General features: G+C 50.8%; 5 protein-coding genes across 6 annotated transcripts; 2 read left to right on the top strand and 3 right to left on the bottom strand.

Annotated features, from left to right (window-relative positions):
* Positions 1-70: 70 nt before the first annotated feature.
* Positions 71-3,152, bottom strand: LOC120905650 (leupaxin). The gene is made up of 4 exons (XM_040316639.1): positions 2,968-3,152; positions 1,789-2,004; positions 960-1,193; positions 71-616 (listed from the first exon to the last, which is right to left on the bottom strand). Exons 1-4 carry the CDS (start codon positions 2,968-2,970, stop codon positions 533-535), a joined length of 537 nt encoding a protein of 178 aa, XP_040172573.1. The 5' UTR covers positions 2,971-3,152; the 3' UTR covers positions 71-532.
* Positions 3,153-4,219: 1,067 nt separating this feature from the next.
* On the bottom strand, positions 4,220-11,173 carry LOC120905639 (PHD finger protein 14). Its single transcript, XM_040316616.1, has 6 exons — positions 10,911-11,173; positions 7,485-10,778; positions 6,875-7,003; positions 5,054-5,286; positions 4,821-4,929; positions 4,220-4,740 (listed from the first exon to the last, which is right to left on the bottom strand). Exons 2-6 carry the CDS (start codon positions 10,608-10,610, stop codon positions 4,726-4,728), a joined length of 3,612 nt encoding a protein of 1,203 aa, XP_040172550.1. The 5' UTR covers positions 10,611-10,778; positions 10,911-11,173; the 3' UTR covers positions 4,220-4,725.
* A 768-nt stretch (positions 11,174-11,941) lies between these two features.
* Positions 11,942-12,481, top strand: LOC120905651 (SRA stem-loop-interacting RNA-binding protein, mitochondrial-like). 2 transcript variants are annotated; one of them, XM_040316641.1, is made up of 2 exons: positions 11,942-12,078; positions 12,175-12,481. In XM_040316641.1, the coding sequence occupies exon 2, from the start codon at positions 12,192-12,194 to the stop codon at positions 12,453-12,455; it is 264 nt and encodes an 87-aa protein (XP_040172575.1). In that variant the 5' UTR covers positions 11,942-12,078; positions 12,175-12,191; the 3' UTR covers positions 12,456-12,481. The 2 variants fall into 2 exon arrangements, with proteins under 2 accessions (XP_040172575.1, XP_040172574.1); XM_040316640.1 differs by having other exon boundaries at positions 11,945-12,082.
* A 63-nt stretch (positions 12,482-12,544) lies between these two features.
* LOC120905646 (acyl-CoA-binding domain-containing protein 6) lies at positions 12,545-13,348 on the top strand. Its single transcript, XM_040316634.1, has one exon. The coding sequence runs from the start codon at positions 12,569-12,571 to the stop codon at positions 13,328-13,330; it is 762 nt and encodes a 253-aa protein (XP_040172568.1). The 5' UTR covers positions 12,545-12,568; the 3' UTR covers positions 13,331-13,348.
* A 101-nt stretch (positions 13,349-13,449) lies between these two features.
* Positions 13,450-14,926, bottom strand: LOC120905648 (mitotic spindle assembly checkpoint protein MAD2A). The gene is made up of 3 exons (XM_040316637.1): positions 14,727-14,926; positions 14,489-14,635; positions 13,450-14,398 (listed from the first exon to the last, which is right to left on the bottom strand). The coding sequence occupies exons 1-3, from the start codon at positions 14,791-14,793 to the stop codon at positions 13,980-13,982; spliced, it is 633 nt and encodes a 210-aa protein (XP_040172571.1). The 5' UTR covers positions 14,794-14,926; the 3' UTR covers positions 13,450-13,979.
* Between the last annotated feature and the right edge of the window lie 2,831 nt (positions 14,927-17,757).

The following is a 17,757-nucleotide window of genomic DNA, read 5'->3' as shown; positions in this document are numbered from 1 at the left end:
AAATCGAGTGTACGTCGAACCAACAACGGGAGAAAGAAACGGAAAACAATGTCAAACAAATGGTACAATGTTCTGTCTGCAAGATGCAACAATAAATTATCTATTTATTTAATAGCAAAAAAACAAGTGTTGTGTGGTGTTTGAACTGGTGTTTGAACTTCAGAACGTACTCAGGATCTCAATGTGCCATGGTGAGTGAATTTTAATGGGAGTTAGTTTCCGTATGTACATGGACTGGGAAAGGGTAGGTTGTTGGTAGGACGATACAAAATACTAGCAATCTCACTCATACAGCAAACAGGGAGCACTTCACCAATACTTAGCCAACTTCTAAACACCTCCGGGGCCACATGGGCCATCAATGTGCGCATCTAGGCGCGACTGGAAGTCATCTCCCAAACAAACGAACGGGGTACACACGATACGTTAAACATTTAACATCGAACAAGCAGGCCTGAAGCTCTCAAGTGAACTGCAAAACAGATGGACGCTCCCGGGTGGTTTTGGTCGCGAGCGGGGGCTCGGGGTATCTTCACACGCCACACTTTTCGCAGATCGGTTGCTTCTCCTTGTCGGCCCGGAATTTGGCATCCGCTCCGATCGGTTCCTTGCAGAGCTGGAACGAGGCAAGCGAGAGTGGGAAGATGGAAGGGTCGAGATTAATGTTTGGAAGACGCGCAAGATCTATGCCACCTCTTGGGACGCTCGTTAGCAGCGCTATTGGAGAAGCGTGTCCGACATTCGCTTCCACACTCACTCCCACATTGGCGGTGTCCTATTTATAAAGCATCATGTGACATAAATCTTCAACGGAAGCTATAAATAGAATTTAATAACGCACAGCCAACTGAATAGATCGGCCGCAAACGGTCCGGTGCCTGAAACCCGAAACACTCACATTCCCCGCTGTCCGGTAGGATGTTGAGGGACGGCGTGGTACGTATCATTGGACAACTTACCTTGCACTTGAAGCACTCCTTGTGCCATTTGCTCTCCAGCGCGGACAGGGCCTTCTCGGCGATCGGTTTCTTGCAGCCGCCACACTTCGGTGCGTACAGCCGCTCGTAGTCGGCGGTGCAGTATGGCTTGCCGTTGCGCTCGAAGAACGTTTTGCCGGACAGCTGCTGCTTGCAGGGTCCGCCGCAGATGAAGTGCTCCAGATGCCATGTCTTGCCCATTGCCTTTACCACCTTCTGGACTTGGTCAAGATGGCCAGGGGGAACGATACGGTACGGAAAGCAAAAGAAAACATTGTCAGAATGATCCTATTTCCAGACCAGAGAACATCTTGTGCGGTTTTTGCTAGTAAAGATGCGTCAGCTGCAACGCAGTGGAGGTCGTGCGCGTGTTTTCTTAATCGATTCCAACTGTTAGAATCCATCCACATGCCATTGCCATGGCACATACATTGCCACAAAAATGGTTATTATTCCTGCCCCGCCCTGAACCATTCCAGGGCCCATTTCCGATTTGGCCCGTGCCTAGGTCAGGCGCGTGTGATCTTTGTTTACCTCTGACTCCTCTGACGGTCTGTGGTGCGCTAAATATAGCTACTCCGAGAATGATCTCCAAAAAATAAACCTCCGTCCCCTTCCACCACTGATTCTTGGTAAATGGTCCCACAGAGAGAGAGAGAGGGGAGATGTCGGAAATTGTAACCGTGTGCAACTGTGCTTCCTATTCGATTCGATACAGTAGCGCACGGTGTGCAACCTCCAGGGACGCGATGACGCCACCGGACGATCGTCTCCGTCCAGAAAAAAAAAAACATTAGACGTGTATGCGTACCTCGGTCACCAGCTTGCGGCAGGCGGCACAGATCGCCTGCACCTTCGACTCGAAGCACTTGGAGCACACCGGGAGGCCCTCGCTTTCGTGGAACTTGTTTTCCGCGATGCGCTTCTTGCACTCCTTGCAGGCGAAGTGCTCCGGGTGCCAGCTCTTGTCCAGCGCTTCCAGCATCTTGTCCTTGATCTCCTCCTTGCAACCGAAACAGACAGCGGCCTGGGTACGAGTGACGAGAGCGGGAAAGAGAGGAAGATAGGGGAAGGTTTAGAAACTTACAGGAATGTTGAGATACCTTATCGGGGTATTATTATTCTTTGAAAATAATTCTGTGTGAAGATTCATTCGGATGTGTAGGATGTGCCTAATAGTTGCAGTCCGATGGTACACTCGTCAAGTCGCACGACTTAGCAACATGTTCGTCGGTGTGTTTTTAAAAGATCTTGGTCCCTGATCTTGGCATCTACAGTCGAGGACATCGTGTGACATCGCAATGCCAGTGCCCGGAACTCCAAAACTATTAGAGTTCAAAGTTTTGGACCACTACTGCCCAACTTTCGGTATCGATTTATGTTGCATGTCCACCAATTCCATTTATATTATCATATTCATCAGGATCTTTAGTCCCTTAATTCACACTTAAGCCTATACTGCTATATGACATTGAAAGAAAAAGATTCAAAATACTCCTTAAGTGTCTAGTGCCACAATATAAAACTTCAGAAATATTCCCAAAAAAGATCTTCTTCGTTATTTTAAATCTTCGACGTATCATTAGTCTTTAAACAAATTGAATGATTCAAAATATGTTGTTTGCATTTTGGGACGTTAGTTACATAAAGTTTCAAATTTTGAAACCAACAATCTATGGTTACATGAAATAAAGGAAAAATGTAAGTATTGATAGAAACTCTTGCATGATTGGAGACACAGTAACGGAAATAAAAACACTTGACTTTGGGAAAGTTGGGCAACTATAACAACAGAATTGTTGCATGATGGTACGGTTTGATTGAAACACAGCTCAAAAATTGATTGTTGTATTGAAATTAAAATAAGGAAGACAGTCCGATCAGAGGTCTTTCGATTTGAATTTGAATGGGTTCAAAGAACGATTTCACAGATCCAAACTCCTGCTATCCTTCACACAACTTTAACACCAACAAATAAAAAAACACGCACCATTTTGTTAATACTTTTCGTGGAAAGCTACAACAGTTGGCGTAGAACGGGTTAGTGGCAAGCACGCTGCTGCAAATAATTCCTGGGTAGCCACGCGCTCGGGACGAACTTTCTTCGCACTGAAATCTTAACCCACTTCGCACGGAGATCTGGCTGCAACTGGTCTGTGACCACTTGGGGGCCGGCATAGGGCCTGCCACAGCGCAAAAACAAACACAAAGCGCACGTGCACACGACACTATCAGGTAAGCGTGCGCCGCAGTTTTGCGCGCGCGAATCCACTCAAACCCTCCTCCCCGCCCCTGTTTGAACGTAGCGTAGATGTGAGTGTGGGTGGTTCGGTTCGGAAAATGCCCCCGCGCGGTGTATGGGACACAGATGGTCGATGGTGGGATAAAAGGGGGGCAACGTTGCTCACATACGTGCCGAAATTTTCCGACCTGCAGCGAGTCGCTCTTGCACGGTGCGGCCATAATTTATGACGCAGCTGAGGAGGAGGGTTCCGCGACATGAATAGTGACAGGTTCTGCTTTCTGTTCCACCGTGAACCCTTTTTCTGCTGGACTGGTCGAGCTGGACAGCAATTGGCTGGAATGTAGGAAGTGAAGGAAAATATTATTAGTAATCGCATGCCCTTCGCTTGTCCTTCACCCTTGCCTGGTGCAGTTTTAATTGCGTGGGGTATTTAAATCCCCACCACCCGTCCCATCGTCGTACGTGGGTGTCACCCAGCGGTTGATACGTGTGCAAATCGTGCAACCGCCACAACCGCCAGCTGTGTGTTCATTTCTTTCCGTCTCGAGGACACGGTGTTGGCACCGTGACGTTCCGGATCGTTACCCTTACTGTGAAGTGTGTGTGTGTGTGTGCGCTAGTGTGTTTGCCTCCCACCTGCCGCCACCGGGAACACTCGATTTACACAAAAACGTGTGACAAAATATTTCCATCCAGTCGCTAGAAGGGAAACGGTGAGAGAGCGAGAGAGACCAAGAGTTGAGAAAATGGGGGAGGGCGCGCGTTATAATTACCACCTAATGCGGGTCGATAATAAATCTCAAAATAGACGCAGGAGGGGCACGTGCTGTTAGTGCGGTTTTGAGAAGAAAACAGTGTGAACGAATTGCTTCCAACCGATTCTTGCTCGTAAAGCAAAGGGAGGCAAAGGCGGTTTCATTAACACCGAATAACACCGTTGCAGTGGGCAACAACAACCACAACATTTCTCTCGCTGCGTGAAAAGATGGTGACTGACTTTGAGTTTAACTGACTGACATTTATTTCGGCAATGAGACGCTTTAATATTACAATTCTTCTTAAATCAATTTCCATACTGCAAAAAAGGGACGTGATGTGGTGTGTCACGCAATGTAGGCCAGCCGTGCTTCCATTGGGGGAATTGCATCGTACCATTCAGCGCATCGATGTGTGTTTCTGCGTTCGGTCGAATGAATTTGTTTTTTTTTTTTTTTGTAAAAGTTTCGCTGCAATTCGATTTCACCGCGCAACAAATTAACGAGCATGATTTTTTGTTTTGTTTGAAGCGTCTAAGCGTGTAGTTCATCATACTTTCAATGAGATCATGGTTAATCAAAAAAAAAAAAGAAGTAAAAATAGAGGGGTTTCCTCCCAATGCTGTGAGCTGTGTATGCCACGTACAAAAAAAAAATATATATAAAAAAGAACGCGCTACGCTACGTTTCGGACTGTTAATGGCTTAATGCGAAGAAGTGAACCAATGGATGGCATGTCGCGCTGCGTTCAGTTTTCCACATCCTAGAACCGGGAATGAAACAAACAGGGAGCCAATTAGCAATTAGCGACCGGGATGGAGCCGTTCACGCTCCGAGCCTTACCGTTGGGTCGCAATCGGCACAGTGCCAGGAGTAGCCGCGCCGTTTGGGCGTCTTCTTCAGCGGTGGTTCCAGGCAGCCGAAGTGATAGCTTTTCTGACACTCATCACACCTGAAGAATAAAGAGAAGAGAGATAGAGAGAGAGAGAGCGCGAGAGAGAGAGAGAGTGAGAGATAGAGAGAGGTTGAATATTGTTTTAGCGCTCTTGTTTATCGCCGGCGCCAACTATACTTACTGCACAATGTTGGCGGACGTGCCCACACCCTGGCAGACGTCGCAGATGCATTCGTCGCTGCCGCTGCTGCCAACGGACGAACCGATCGAGGTGGTGCTGGAAGCGTTGTGCCGGCTGCCGACGTCCCGCTTCACCCGGGCCCGGCCCTGCGTGATGGTGGTTTGCTCCATGCTGCCGTTAAATTGAGCCGCCGGTTGCAACTGCGGCAGCAGTGGATGGCTCATCAACGGACCCTTTGGGTGGGGGAAATAATGTAACATTATAGGTTTTAAAACCGGTTTCTTCCTATTTTTACGGTGTGTTTGCTTTTGAAAGCATTCCGGAGGCAAGTAAGTGCGTTTGTCCTAAAGCCCGGATTACAGTTCGAGTTTATTTGTTTATTTGAAAAATTTTATTGCCTTCCACCCTGGGATGAACAATTAAGGATGGGGGAAAGCAGATAGGGAGTAGGATTCGGAAAGATTAGAACGGAAGCGGGACAAAGGAATGCGATAGTCAAACAACTCGCGCACTCGATTCAATGAAGCGCAGGCTCTTAAGAAGGGATCATTCTGGTCAAAAACCGATCCAAACCGATCGGTCGGGATGTACATGGGAGATCTGTCACGGAGACGACGGGATGAGACGTACAATGGAATGGAACTGAGGAGCGGGGTATCATTAATATCGGAAGAGAGGACACGCTAGGATAGGGGGATAGGAGGGCGCAGTAGTATTAAAACCGATAAGATATCTACGGATTGCAATACGCGTAAATTTCCTCGGTACCCTCTCTAATATCTGCATAGTACCTCCACCTGGAGTCCATACTAGCATAATAGCACTAGCACTAATAGTCCATAGCACTAGCATAATCCAGAATGGAGCGAAACCAGCAATAGTACAATGCCTTCAGACAAAGCGGATCATGAGACCCAATTGCTTATTTGCTTTGCTGTCTACATGATCTATCTGGGTTTAAAATGAGGTACAATCGTCAAGCCAAACTCTCAGGTCTTCTATAGAGGATTATTTAGCCAATTTGGTACTTTCTAAACAGTAATCACACAAAATTCGATTAGACGGACGACCAAAACAAATGGCACAACATTTAGGGGGACAAAGCACCAAGTAGAAAATTGATTTAAGTAAAATTGTATGACCCATATGAACAGCTAGTATTGTTTGGTGTCCTGCAGCTCCGTATTCGATTCAGCGTATTGAGGCTATTCAAAGGAAAGCAACGCGTTATGCTGTAAGGCTCCTCCCATGGAGACTGGTGATCTACGTCATAAGGCGCCCAACATACTCCGTGCTGTAAATATCTTTGCTCCGTCTAGAACTCTCAGGCAAAATCAAACAATCACATTATCGGTTAGTCAGACCCGATAAACATGATTTCCCGTGATTTCTTAGATACTTCAAAGCAAAACCTTCATTAGTTTTCCTCACCATGAATATCTCTCTAAGCTGACGGCCCCTTGGAGATTCTCCTTAGAGAGATTTCACTGTACTACACACTAAATATTGATCAAATTATGGCTTATCGTACACCAAAAGAAAGAATATTCCATTCCTCCACTATTTAGGCTATAAAACATATGAAATTAATAAATTTAATGCATTTCCTTATGATTACCCGCTTTGTTCACAGTGCAAAAATAATGCTCATCGGCCAATCACAAGAAAACGCATTTAATTTATTATTTCAATATGTTTTGGTGTACGGCTTTGGTGAATTTCTTTTATTTTGGTGTACGACAAACCAAATTCTGATAAATATTTAGTGAAATATAGCAAAACAAAAATCACGTTCACGTAAACCTTAAATGCGTGTCTTACCGCTTGCGATGAGCTGTCGGCGGCACCGGACGTAAGCTGCGGCTCGGTCGGTTCTTCCTCCTGCGGTTCCGTTCGCACGTAGTATATCTGCGTCGTGTGCGTGTTGGAACCGTCCAGCACGGATTTGATCTGAAGCAAACACGAAAAAAAAACGTTGGCCAAACGCACACTTCCAGTTCCACGCGTAGTCGATTGGTGCAATAATGGGAACAAGTTTTCTTCGGAATCGGCTAGCTCCAAAGTTTTCTGGAATCGATTCAGGATAGTAGATTCGGAATCGATTTCGGAATCGGCTTTGGAATCAGCTCTGGAATTAGTTCCGGAATCGGAATCGGTTCCGGAATCAAAATAGTCTCCGAAGTTGACTCCGGAGCCGTTTCTGGAGTAGACTTCGGAGCCGATTCCGGAGATGATTCCGGACCCGAATTCGGAGTTGATTCGGAATCGGCTCTGGAATCGGTTCCGGAATTGGAATCGGCTACGGAATCGGAATCGATTCCAGCATCGGAATCGGCTCCGGAATCGGTATCGATTCCAGTATCGACATCGGCTCCGAAATTGATTCCGAACACGGAAGTTCAAGCTCCCACCACTAGTTCAGTTTGCGTACCTTAATTTTAATCCTCGGCCGACTGTCACCGTACTCCGGCAGCGGATATTCGGCGAGCTCGGTCTGGTCGACCGTTTCGTAGTCGTGGTTCTTTCGCTTCCGCTTCCGCTTGTGGTCCTTCGAGATGGGGCGGTCCGCGTTCGGCGACCGGTTCCGGTGCTTTTCCTTTCGCCGCTTGCTGTGCTTGTGGTGCGTGCTGGTGGCGGCACCGTCCTCCACCGACGCCGGCAGTCCTCCCATCGCTCCCGGTGGCTCTCTACCACCACCACCGCCACCGCCGTCTGCTGCTAGTGCTTCCGAGGAACCTTCCGGGGCGGGCGGTTGGGCGTTTGTGTGCGCCGCCGTTGCCTCGGACGAGCCGGCCGTCGGTGCAGGCGGTGGCCCCGGATGGTGGTGCTGGTGGTGATGGTGGTGGTGGTGATGGTGCGTGGTTGACTCTACCTTCGCCATCTTGCTGCTTCCGCCTTCCGACGCTCGCTGCTCGTCCGACGTGTCCAGCTCGGAGGGGGTCGTGTTGAGCAGCGAGTGCTTACCGCTGTGCTCGTCACTTTGTCGCGCCTCTTCCTCCTCCTCTTCCTCCCCTAGCTCCTCGTCCGCTGCGCCCTTTCCATCCGGAAGCTTGGGATCGCTCTTCTTCTTCTGCTGCTTCACCTCTTTGGACTGTGCAGCGGTGGCCAGGTTCGTCGCCGCAGTAATCGCCGCCGTCGTCGTCGTCTCGCCAACCGCAACTCCCTCGAGTGACTTTTTCTTCCGGCCCCGCTTGCCGGGCGTCTTGACCGGCGACGGATCGACCGCCTCGTTTGTACTTTCCGCCACCGGCTCATCCTTCACCTCGACGGCCGCCGGCCCGGCCCGGCTCGCCCGGCGTCCCACCGCCTCGACCGCCTGCGGCTGGGTGTCGGGCGGGAAGGCGTAGTCGTACGGCACGATCGTGCCGTCCTTCGAGTAGCGGGTGCGCGACTTGCGCGGCGCCTTCGGTATGATGATGCTTTCCGGGTTGGAGTCGTCCGACTGGTCGCACTCCGAGCACTGCCAGCCGTACAGCTTGGACTTTTTCGGATGGCGCGTCAGGGGCGGATTGAGACAGCCGAGATGGTAGTGCAGGTGGCAGGTGTCGCACTTGGCGAGCAGGTGCTGATCGTGGCACCGCTTGCAGATGCCGCACTCGTTCAGCAGCTCCTCGCTGTTCTGTTTGCACTGCGTGCTGAGTATGCGCCCGGTGTCGTCCCGCTTGCCCGGCACCATGAGATTCTGGAGCGGGAAACCGACCCCCATCTTGAGGGCGGCCGCCGTCGGCACGGACATGGTGCGGGCGGGCGGCGTCGCCCCGAGCGGCCCCGTATTAATTACCACGCTTTGGTGCGGCTTCACGTACGGCGGCGGTGGTGCCGATGCTGCTTCAGGAGGAGGCGCTGGTGGTTGTGCTGGTTGCGCTATTGGTGGTGGTGGTGGTAATGGTGGTGGTGGTGGTGCTGTCATCGCTGCTGGCACCGGCGCCGGCGGTTTGCCGATCTGCTCCACCGGCACGAGCGCTTTGCTCGGGCAGAGGGCGCCAATGTGCTCGTACAGCCGGGCGATGCTGGCCCGTACCGCATCGTTCGCCTTCTGCGCGGCCTGGCTCTGGGCCACCGCCTGGTCGTACCGGTTGCGCAGGTGCTGCTGCTTCCCGAGCAGCCGCTGGTTTAGCGCCATCTGCTCCTGCAGGTTCTTCTTCATGTCCTCGAGCCGGAGCGCCCGGTCCAGGTAGTAGCCGATGAACTCGACGCTGAACGCGGGCGGTATGTGCCACTTCTTGCGCACGTCCGCCAGCGAGGCCACCTGCGCCTCCTGAAACTCGATCGCCGCCCGGTCCAGCCCCATCAGCTCCGCCTTGTAGAGCAGCTTCTTGCACGCGGTCGCACTGGTGATGAGCAGCCGGGGTATCTTCTGCGTCGGCACCCAGGGAGGGTTCTTCGTCTCCTTGTTCGCGACGTACCGGCGCCGGTGCTTGGTCAGCTTGCGCTCGATTCGCACCTGCTCGGCGGTCGGTTTCTGCTGCCGGCGGCCCTCCTCCTCCACCTGCCGCTGGACCGCCCGCATCCGGATCGTGTTGTAGTTGCGCTTCCGGTGCTTGATCAGCGACTTGTCCGAGTGGATCTTGCAGTGCGCGTAGAACGGGTCGGCCTGGTCCGCCTCCTCCGAGTGCGCTTCGGACAGCAGCCCGTAGTACTGGGCGCAGGTCACGTGGAAGTACGTCTTACACATGCCCGCGTCGCACCCGATGCAGACGCCGGTCCGGGCGAGCTGCGCGTCCTCGCACAGGCAGCACGTCTTCGCGCCCCACTTGTTGTACGGCATCTCGAACAGCGTCACCGACGACAGCTGGTCGACCTCGCCGAACGCGACGCCCGGCACGTACAGCGCGCACACCAGGTGCACCCACCGGCCGACGTCCGTCTCCTTGAAGATGCCGCCCTTGTTCGGGCACAGCTCGCAGTCCGGGTTTTCCACGCCCGCCTTGCACGCGTCGCAGAACCACGGCTCGGTCGAGCAGGAGGAGATCGTGCTGGTCACGCTCGTGCACTCGCTCACCCCGTAGCAGCCCTCGTGCACCGTCACGCCGCACCCGTCGCACTCGACGATCTCGTTCTGGTCGTCGCTCCGGTCGCCCAGGCACGCGCAGCAGATCGACTTCATCAGCAGCTTCTGCAGCGCGGCGTCCCGCTCGCTCGTCTGCTTCGCTGCCGGGGCCGGGGGTCGCCCCTTCGCCTGCCCGCCGCCGCCGCCCTCAGTCGTGCTCTCGTCCTCCTCCTCCTCGTTGCCGCCACCGTTCTGGGCGCCATGCAGCAGCTGCAACAGTGGGTTGCTGCCGGCGCCGGCCTCCCCATTATCCTCACTGTCGTCGCCGCTGTCGTCGCCGCTGTCGTCGTCGTCGTCGTCGTCCTCATCCTCATCGTCGTCGTCATCGTCCCCATCGTCGTCGCCATCGTCCTTGGAGCCGAGCGAACAGTCGTCGCTCTCGTCATGGTCCTCAATCCGGAAGTCCGAATCCGACGACGATTCGCCCAAATCAAAGTCAAGCAGTGTTTGAGTGGTGAGGCCGCCGCCGCCGCTGCTCGCCCTCCGGCGCTTGATATTGTTTCTCATCTCCGGGCAGGCTGGCGTGTTTTGCTTTTTGATTGTTGAGTGTGCGTGCTTTGTGTGCTCTTGAGACTGAACGTGTGTGCGAATGTGTGTGTGTGTTGATCTGTCGACGCGCTACGGGGGAGAAGGGGGGCTCTTCGTTGTTGCGTGTAGCCGGGGGGACACGCTTACCTAGAATCGGACGAGGAAACAGGGATCACCATCCACTTCGATTAATAAGATGTCACAATCGCAAGCGCGGCGAGCAGGTTAGAAAATGGGAAAAGCCATGTAAAAGCGATTCACAACAAATGCTGCACAAACCTGAACATCTTCACAGTGCCTACAACAAACGGACGCCGATCCTGCGAAACTAATGGAAAAGCCGTAGACACACACACTCGATACACAGATTCGCATACACAAACACACACACGCACACCTGCACATCGCTATTGCGCATGGCAGCTTAACGGAGGAGCGCGTGTATATAGTGCTCGCTGCAACACTCGACCATTTGCTGCGAAAACAAGCGTAGACAATAACAAAACGTTTTATTTAAGTTTATTTTTGATTTTAGACGGTTTTAAGGCCCTGCCAGTTCGTTTATTTTATTGAAAATGATAGTGTTATGCAATTGAATGTTCCACTGGTACGTTTGCGCTATTTGCAGGGTTACGGAGCGAAATTTGGACTTCGTTACAGGGTTTGCCAAGTCACTTTCGAATGTGCACATAATTAATCACCGTCTCCAAGATGTTTTTCTACCACTTTCAAACGGTGTATTTGCTTCAAAATGAAATTTAAATTGAATCTCCAAGCGAGGAAGCTCCACTGATGGTTGGGTATCCCGCCAACAGGTGGCGCCAACAGCTTTTTGCTATTTTTAGAATGCATGAGTCGTTTGCCGTATGCTAAACGAAGTCTTTCAAAATTTCGTTTAGGCTGAGAGCTTGAGTCGTTTAGAACCCGTTTAGTGGTCGTTTAGTGGATTTGTGGCACTTGGGGTGTATCTCTTCATCACTCACCCACAAAGTACGACATTGGAACGATTTTTCGTTAAACAGCCCCAAATCAGCTATCAAGTACGAGCTGGCTATTTGGGAATAGACGTGCAACCCCTGTAACGTCAGCATTGAGGCGGATACACCCCTCTAGAATGTTGCATTGTTGGTCAATTGTACAATAAATGTAATCATTTTGCACTTTTTTCACGACATGTCTGATGACCATTTGATTGGAAGAAAAACATTTCATTTTTAACAAAAACAATATTTACAGTCCACAAACTCGTGCGCCTAAACGCAATCGCTGTATCGGCTGTCATGCAATTGACAATTTCTCTAAGCACACACACATACACACGGCTCGCATTCTCGCAGAACAGTAAAAAAAACACACGATCAAAGTGAGACATTGCCCAACGTGTGCGCATATTTTTTTATTTTGTTCCCCGCCAGGCAGCATTTTCCTCCAGTCGTACCTTCTTTACGTCGGTATATAAATATTAGCACCACTGTTTTTCTCTGTGCGATACCGCAAAGGACACGTTGCTATAACGTTCGGTGCTTCTCCCTCCTCTCGACAGGCATTCCTTCCGGCGTTATGTCTGGGGCCGGTAGTGCTGCCCGCTCGCTGAAAATCTTCGTCGGCAACGTCGCCTGGACCGTGGGGCACCGGGAGTTGCGCAACTACTTCAGCCAGTTCGGCAAGGTTTCCTGGGCCCAGGTAGTGTTCGACCGGAAGACGGGCCTGTCCAAGGGGTACGGGTTCGTGTCGTTCCAGAAGCGGGCGTCGATCGAGAACCTGGAGCGCAACCAGAAGCACGTGCTCGACAACACGCCCATCTTCTTCCAGCAAACGGACTAGGGGGGGGCGGACGCGGTAGTAGTAGATAGTAGCAGTAGTAGTAGTGGCGGCGGTAGTGGGCTAGGTAGCATTTTGTAGGATATGTGGTAAGGGAGGCGGCCCACTTGCTCGCGATGGCGGATATGAGTGACGAGCTGGAGGAGACGACCGCCAGCCCGCTGGAGGAGAGCTTTGCCCGGGCGACCAAATACATCGAGCGCAGTACGGACCAGTTCAAGCAGGAGCAGCTGCTACAGTTCTACGGTCTGTACAAGCAGGCGACGGTTGGGCCGTGCAACACGCCGAAGCCGGCGATCTACAGCATGGCGGCACGGGCCAAGTGGTACGCTTGGGACAAGGTGCGGCAGCTCGATCCGGCCGACGCCAGGCAGGAGTACGTGCGGCTGCTGGACGAGCTGGCGCCGAGCTGGTGCGAACGCCACGGCTCGCCCGGCGCACCGGAACCGGCCTGGGTGTCGGTGTCGCGGCCGAAGCGACTGTCGGAGTGCAGCCTGCCGGATGACGGGACGGCCCGGTCGCTGGTCGACAGGATCAAGGCGGACGACCTGGACGGTGTGCGGGCCATGCTCGGGGACAGCGGCGAGCCGGCGGCGCTGGTGAACGGGCTGGACGACGAAGGCATGGCCGCCATACACTGGGCGGCGGACCGGGGGAACGTAGACATTCTGACCCGCCTGCTGGCCGTCGACGGGATCGACATCAATCTGCGCGGGGCGGACGGCCAGACCGCGCTGCATTACGCGTCCAGCTGTGGCAATGTGGAGTGCCTGCAGCTGCTGCTGCAGCACGGCGCGGACCGCACGATTAGGGATGAGGAGGGCGAAACGTGTAGCGACGTTGCTTACAATCAGGCAATAAAGGCTTGCCTCGCGTGAGGTTTTTGGAAGGTGTAATTCTAAGCTGGTGTACGCATTTCTTTAATTTCCGCTAGAGATAAAGATTGGATTTGGCCAGGGAATTTAGTCGTTGGAAAATAAGATATTTAGTTTTAATTATTCGCCCAAGCAACACATCATCGTTGCAACGATTTATGACAAAAATTTTGAACGTCTTGGCCTTTCCTAGGATTTGCTTAAGGTCTCGTCCGGGTCACTCTGCCCCATCCCGAAAAGTTGTGGTATCAATTGTCCCACGTTCGCTGCATAGATTGCAACGAACCGAGAATGCTAGCGGAAAGTATAATGCACAATTTGTTATAATAACTCCTTTCGGGCAGAAACCAATATTTTCCTATGAACCCGTTTTCGGTTGGGACTAAGGACACTGAAGGCCTTTCCTTTCCGCGTGGACTGGCCCGAGTTCCACCGCCAACACGTACATTGCCAATCACTGAGAACTATCCAATGGAATGAAAGAAAGCCCTTCCGTTTTTCAGCTCGATATCATCGTCTTATTAACAAATGCTCGCTGTCTCCCACCCATCACAGCCACTTAATGTCTATATTTATGCATGCAAGAAAAGGTTGAAAAAATACTTAAACTGGTAATAAAACAAAGGCAAAAGGTCGGTTGGTCGCCTGCCCACTAGGGATCGGTCACCCGGTACACCACCTTCGTGTCGACCGTCTGCAGCCCGGTGCTGAACTGCTTCAGCCCGATCGTTTGCGCACCCTCGATCTCGATGCTGGCCATATCTTCCTCGCGGAACTGCTTGATCATGGTCGGGTTGGCCTCGAACACCTCGCCGACCGTGTGCAGCATGATGTCAAAGGTGCAGCGCTGGTCGAGACAGGGCAGAAAGCTGATCGTGGCCACGATCTGCCGCATCACGTCCCGTATCTCCGACTGGATCTTCTTCAGCGCCTTCGGTACGGCCGGCTCCTCGCCCTGCTCTCCGTCGTACGTCGGCTGGATGTTAAAGTCCCAGCGCTCCACCACCTCCTTGCTCTCTACCGTCACGATGCACATCGTCACCTTGGTAACCATCCGCTTCATGATCAAATCTGCAAACGATCCCATTACAGGGGGAGGGGGGGGGGAGGTAGAAATGAGTATCCAGCGACAGCAAACAAAACAAAGCGACGATGGCTTACCGTGGACCTGCTCCATGATCAAGTCGATGTACTCTTTGATGCGCGGGTCGCGCGAAACCATCATCGGCACACCGTTGTAATCCATCGGCAGGAAGTCGCTGGCCGGATAGATGCCCCGCTGAAAGATGATCGAGTGCGAGCTATACTCTGCTCGGAGTGTGTGTGTGGGGGGAGGGAAAAATATGGCAGATGATCATTCACATTCTGCGCCGAAAACCGCCAGCTTAATGCAACTTACTCAGATACTCGTGGATGATGGCCGCGGAACCTTGCAGCGTAATGCAGTGATCCTGCGATGTAGCCATTTTGCCTTGCTGTGCTGAAGACGGGGCTATCACACGTAAATATTAAAGAACGGTTCTACTTTCTCGGCACAAAGGAAACCGGGCCGCCGATTTGTGTACACAGCACGAAACGTCCGACCGTTTGGGTAAGATGAATTTTTGTACGCGCTCAAGTGCTGTCAAATGGTGTTTGCATGTATGTTTGCGTGTGTGTGTGCGTGTGTGGGAAACATTTCAGTGTCAACGTTCACAATGTAGTGTCGAAATATTTCACAGTTCGACAACATCTGAAAATTTTGTAACAATTCATTTAAAAAGGTCGTTGCAATTTAAATCACATTGAAATAACGGCCAATCAAATAAACCAAATACCATGAAACCACATCAGTGGCTATTGGAGGGAATGTTTACAGTTCTGTCGTGTGTGATTTTGCTGTATTCTTTTGAATGAGATTTGACCTTTATGACAGCCGCTGAGAAGTTTCCTTATTCGAAATTTAATAAAAATACAAAAAAAAAAAAATCGCATCGGATCATCTAATAAATAAATGGTGTATGGCGTTGAAATAAGTTTCTGGATTAGAGTAGTTACAGTCAGGACAAATCTTCAATCAAAAGTACGGATTTGACATTTGATCAGTCAAATTTAGAAAAACGCGTATCTTCAAATCCGCATAAGTCGAGAACCGCGTAACTCGGGAGTAGACTGTATAGTATCAGTTCCTGCTATGGCATGGTCAAGATCCGTTTTATGTATGCGACAGATACAAGTACTTTAATTTATTCGGAATAAAAAAGGTAGCGTTTTCCGGACAGGATGAGTTCCAATAATGGGTATGTTTTCTATACCATTTCTAGGGCAAGTATTAGTTAGGGATTACTTCCAGGAATGGTATGGTTACTGCATTAGTTCCAGGACAGCATGGGTTTGAGATCAATCGCAGAATCGATATAGAGATACAGGAGGACGGATCAGTTCCCGTCGTGAAAGGTATGGGTTCAAGTTCCAGATCAGTTCTAGGGCCAGTATGGGTTGGGGATTAGATCCGGGATAAAAGTAGGTTCAGGATCAGCTCTCAGACCAGTAAGCGTTCAGGATCAGTTACTGGACCGATGCTGGTGGTGAATCATTTGCAGGACCAATATAGTCTTAGGGTTAGTTCCAGGGCCAGTATGGATTCCGAGCCAGTTCCAGAAACGGTACGGGTTGGAATTGAAATCCAGGACTGCAATGTGTTCAAGCCAAGTTCCAACACCGCTATGGGCTCAGAAACAATCCCAGTACCTGAATAGCTTTAAGAGCAGTTTCATTTCCCTTAATGGTTTACGATCCGGGCGTCTGGTGGTACAGTCGTCAACTCTAACGACTTAATAACATGCCCGTCATGGGTTCCAGCCCCGAATAGAGCGTGCCCCCATACGTAGGGCTAACTATCCTGCTATGGTAACAATAAGTCACTGAAAGCCAAGCTCACTTCACTAGTGGGTACAGGCAGGGCCTTGACCGACAGCGATTGTTGTGCCAAAGAAGAAGAAGAAGAATGGTTTACAATTAGTATTGCTTGATGTGCCTCTTGTGCTGAACAAAATATCAAAAGGTAGAAGTATATATTACTCTGAGAGAGAGAGAGAGAGTAATATAGAGTATATATTACTCTGTAATGGGATGGGATCCGAAACCCCAGTGAGGGATAATACAGGCTCTCCCATCCAACTCCTATTCCGACACGTCCTCGTCGTTCAGAGTGGTAACATGTGTCACCACATATCCAAGCTTGGGTACACGGGCTTGACCCAACCCCTTGGGCGGATGGTGGCATATGGCGAACCAAGAGGGGGGTGGGTATCCCGAGAAACCGGGACTGAACTCCGGGGGGGGGGGGGGCAACCCGACGCTAAACAAAACGGTCACGAGGGCGCGGGGCCAGTCACCCAGTCCCATGAACCTACGACTACGGAAAGCTAAAGCAGAAGTATATATTAGAACATCGAGCTGCTAAATTGGGTGTCGGAGCTGAAAAGCAGTATTTTGTTATCTAAAAAAGCGCTTAATTGCACAATCGATACTTCAAACAGGCGAATGAGTCGTCAGAACTCACATAGCATTTCGAAAGACGAACATGTTGCTGAGCTGTATCTCTTCAGCCAAAGACCCGGATAAACGGTTGACAAACTAATATTTTGTCCGTAAGTGTAAAGTATGCACGACCAGGAACAAATTGTACTCAACAACCAGCAGCACTGGACCGGCACTGTAAAGCCTCCGGCAAAAGCAAAATGCCCCTTTTTATCGCACAACACGCATAACATTGAACTTCTGATATGCACCAGCGGGTTTGATTTGTGCGATATTCATTTTTATAAACCATCGATTAACGCTATCGTCGAGTGGTGCATTTTTTTCTCTCCTGCTCGCACTCTTTTTCTCGCTCGCTCGCGTGTAACGCACACGCTGTTCACGCGCCACCGTTGATTGATAGCGATATCGTGCGTTTGAAATTGATGGCCGTTCGTGCGGAGCAGCAGCAGCAACAGCAGCAGCAGCGGCAGCAGTTTTACTTTCTTAATTTCTCAATGATCGTGATATCGGAGCCGCAATCGCAATGTTGATAAGTTGATCAACCAGCTTATGAGCTTATGTTGGGTATGGCATTTTAGCATTACAATTGGAGTTTATTGTATTGTTTACTGTCTGGTTTGATTTTTTTTGTTCGTAGCTAGGTCTGTTCATTGCACCATTAATCGGATGCGCATTCCAACATGCAGAGGAGTACCTTCATTAGTGCAGTAATAACTTTGTTCATATGAGTTGAATAAAAATGGCAATCAGTTTTCAATTTGGGAACATTGTTTTTTTACCCCTTCAACAACAGATTAGCTGTTCAAGAGGCTTTCGTTGGTAAATAAGCCGTTGTGTATAAAACAAATTACTAATCCACACTCTCAAGCCACAACGCTTGAGCCAGCACGCAAATGTAAGAAGTT

The sequence above is a fragment of the Anopheles arabiensis genome, chromosome X (genome assembly GCF_016920715.1).
Source record: "Anopheles arabiensis isolate DONGOLA chromosome X, AaraD3, whole genome shotgun sequence".
Classification (NCBI taxonomy): Eukaryota; Metazoa; Arthropoda; class Insecta; order Diptera; family Culicidae; genus Anopheles; species Anopheles arabiensis.
Note: the sequence above shows the minus strand (reverse complement) of the source record. Positions and strands in the feature narration are given on the sequence as shown.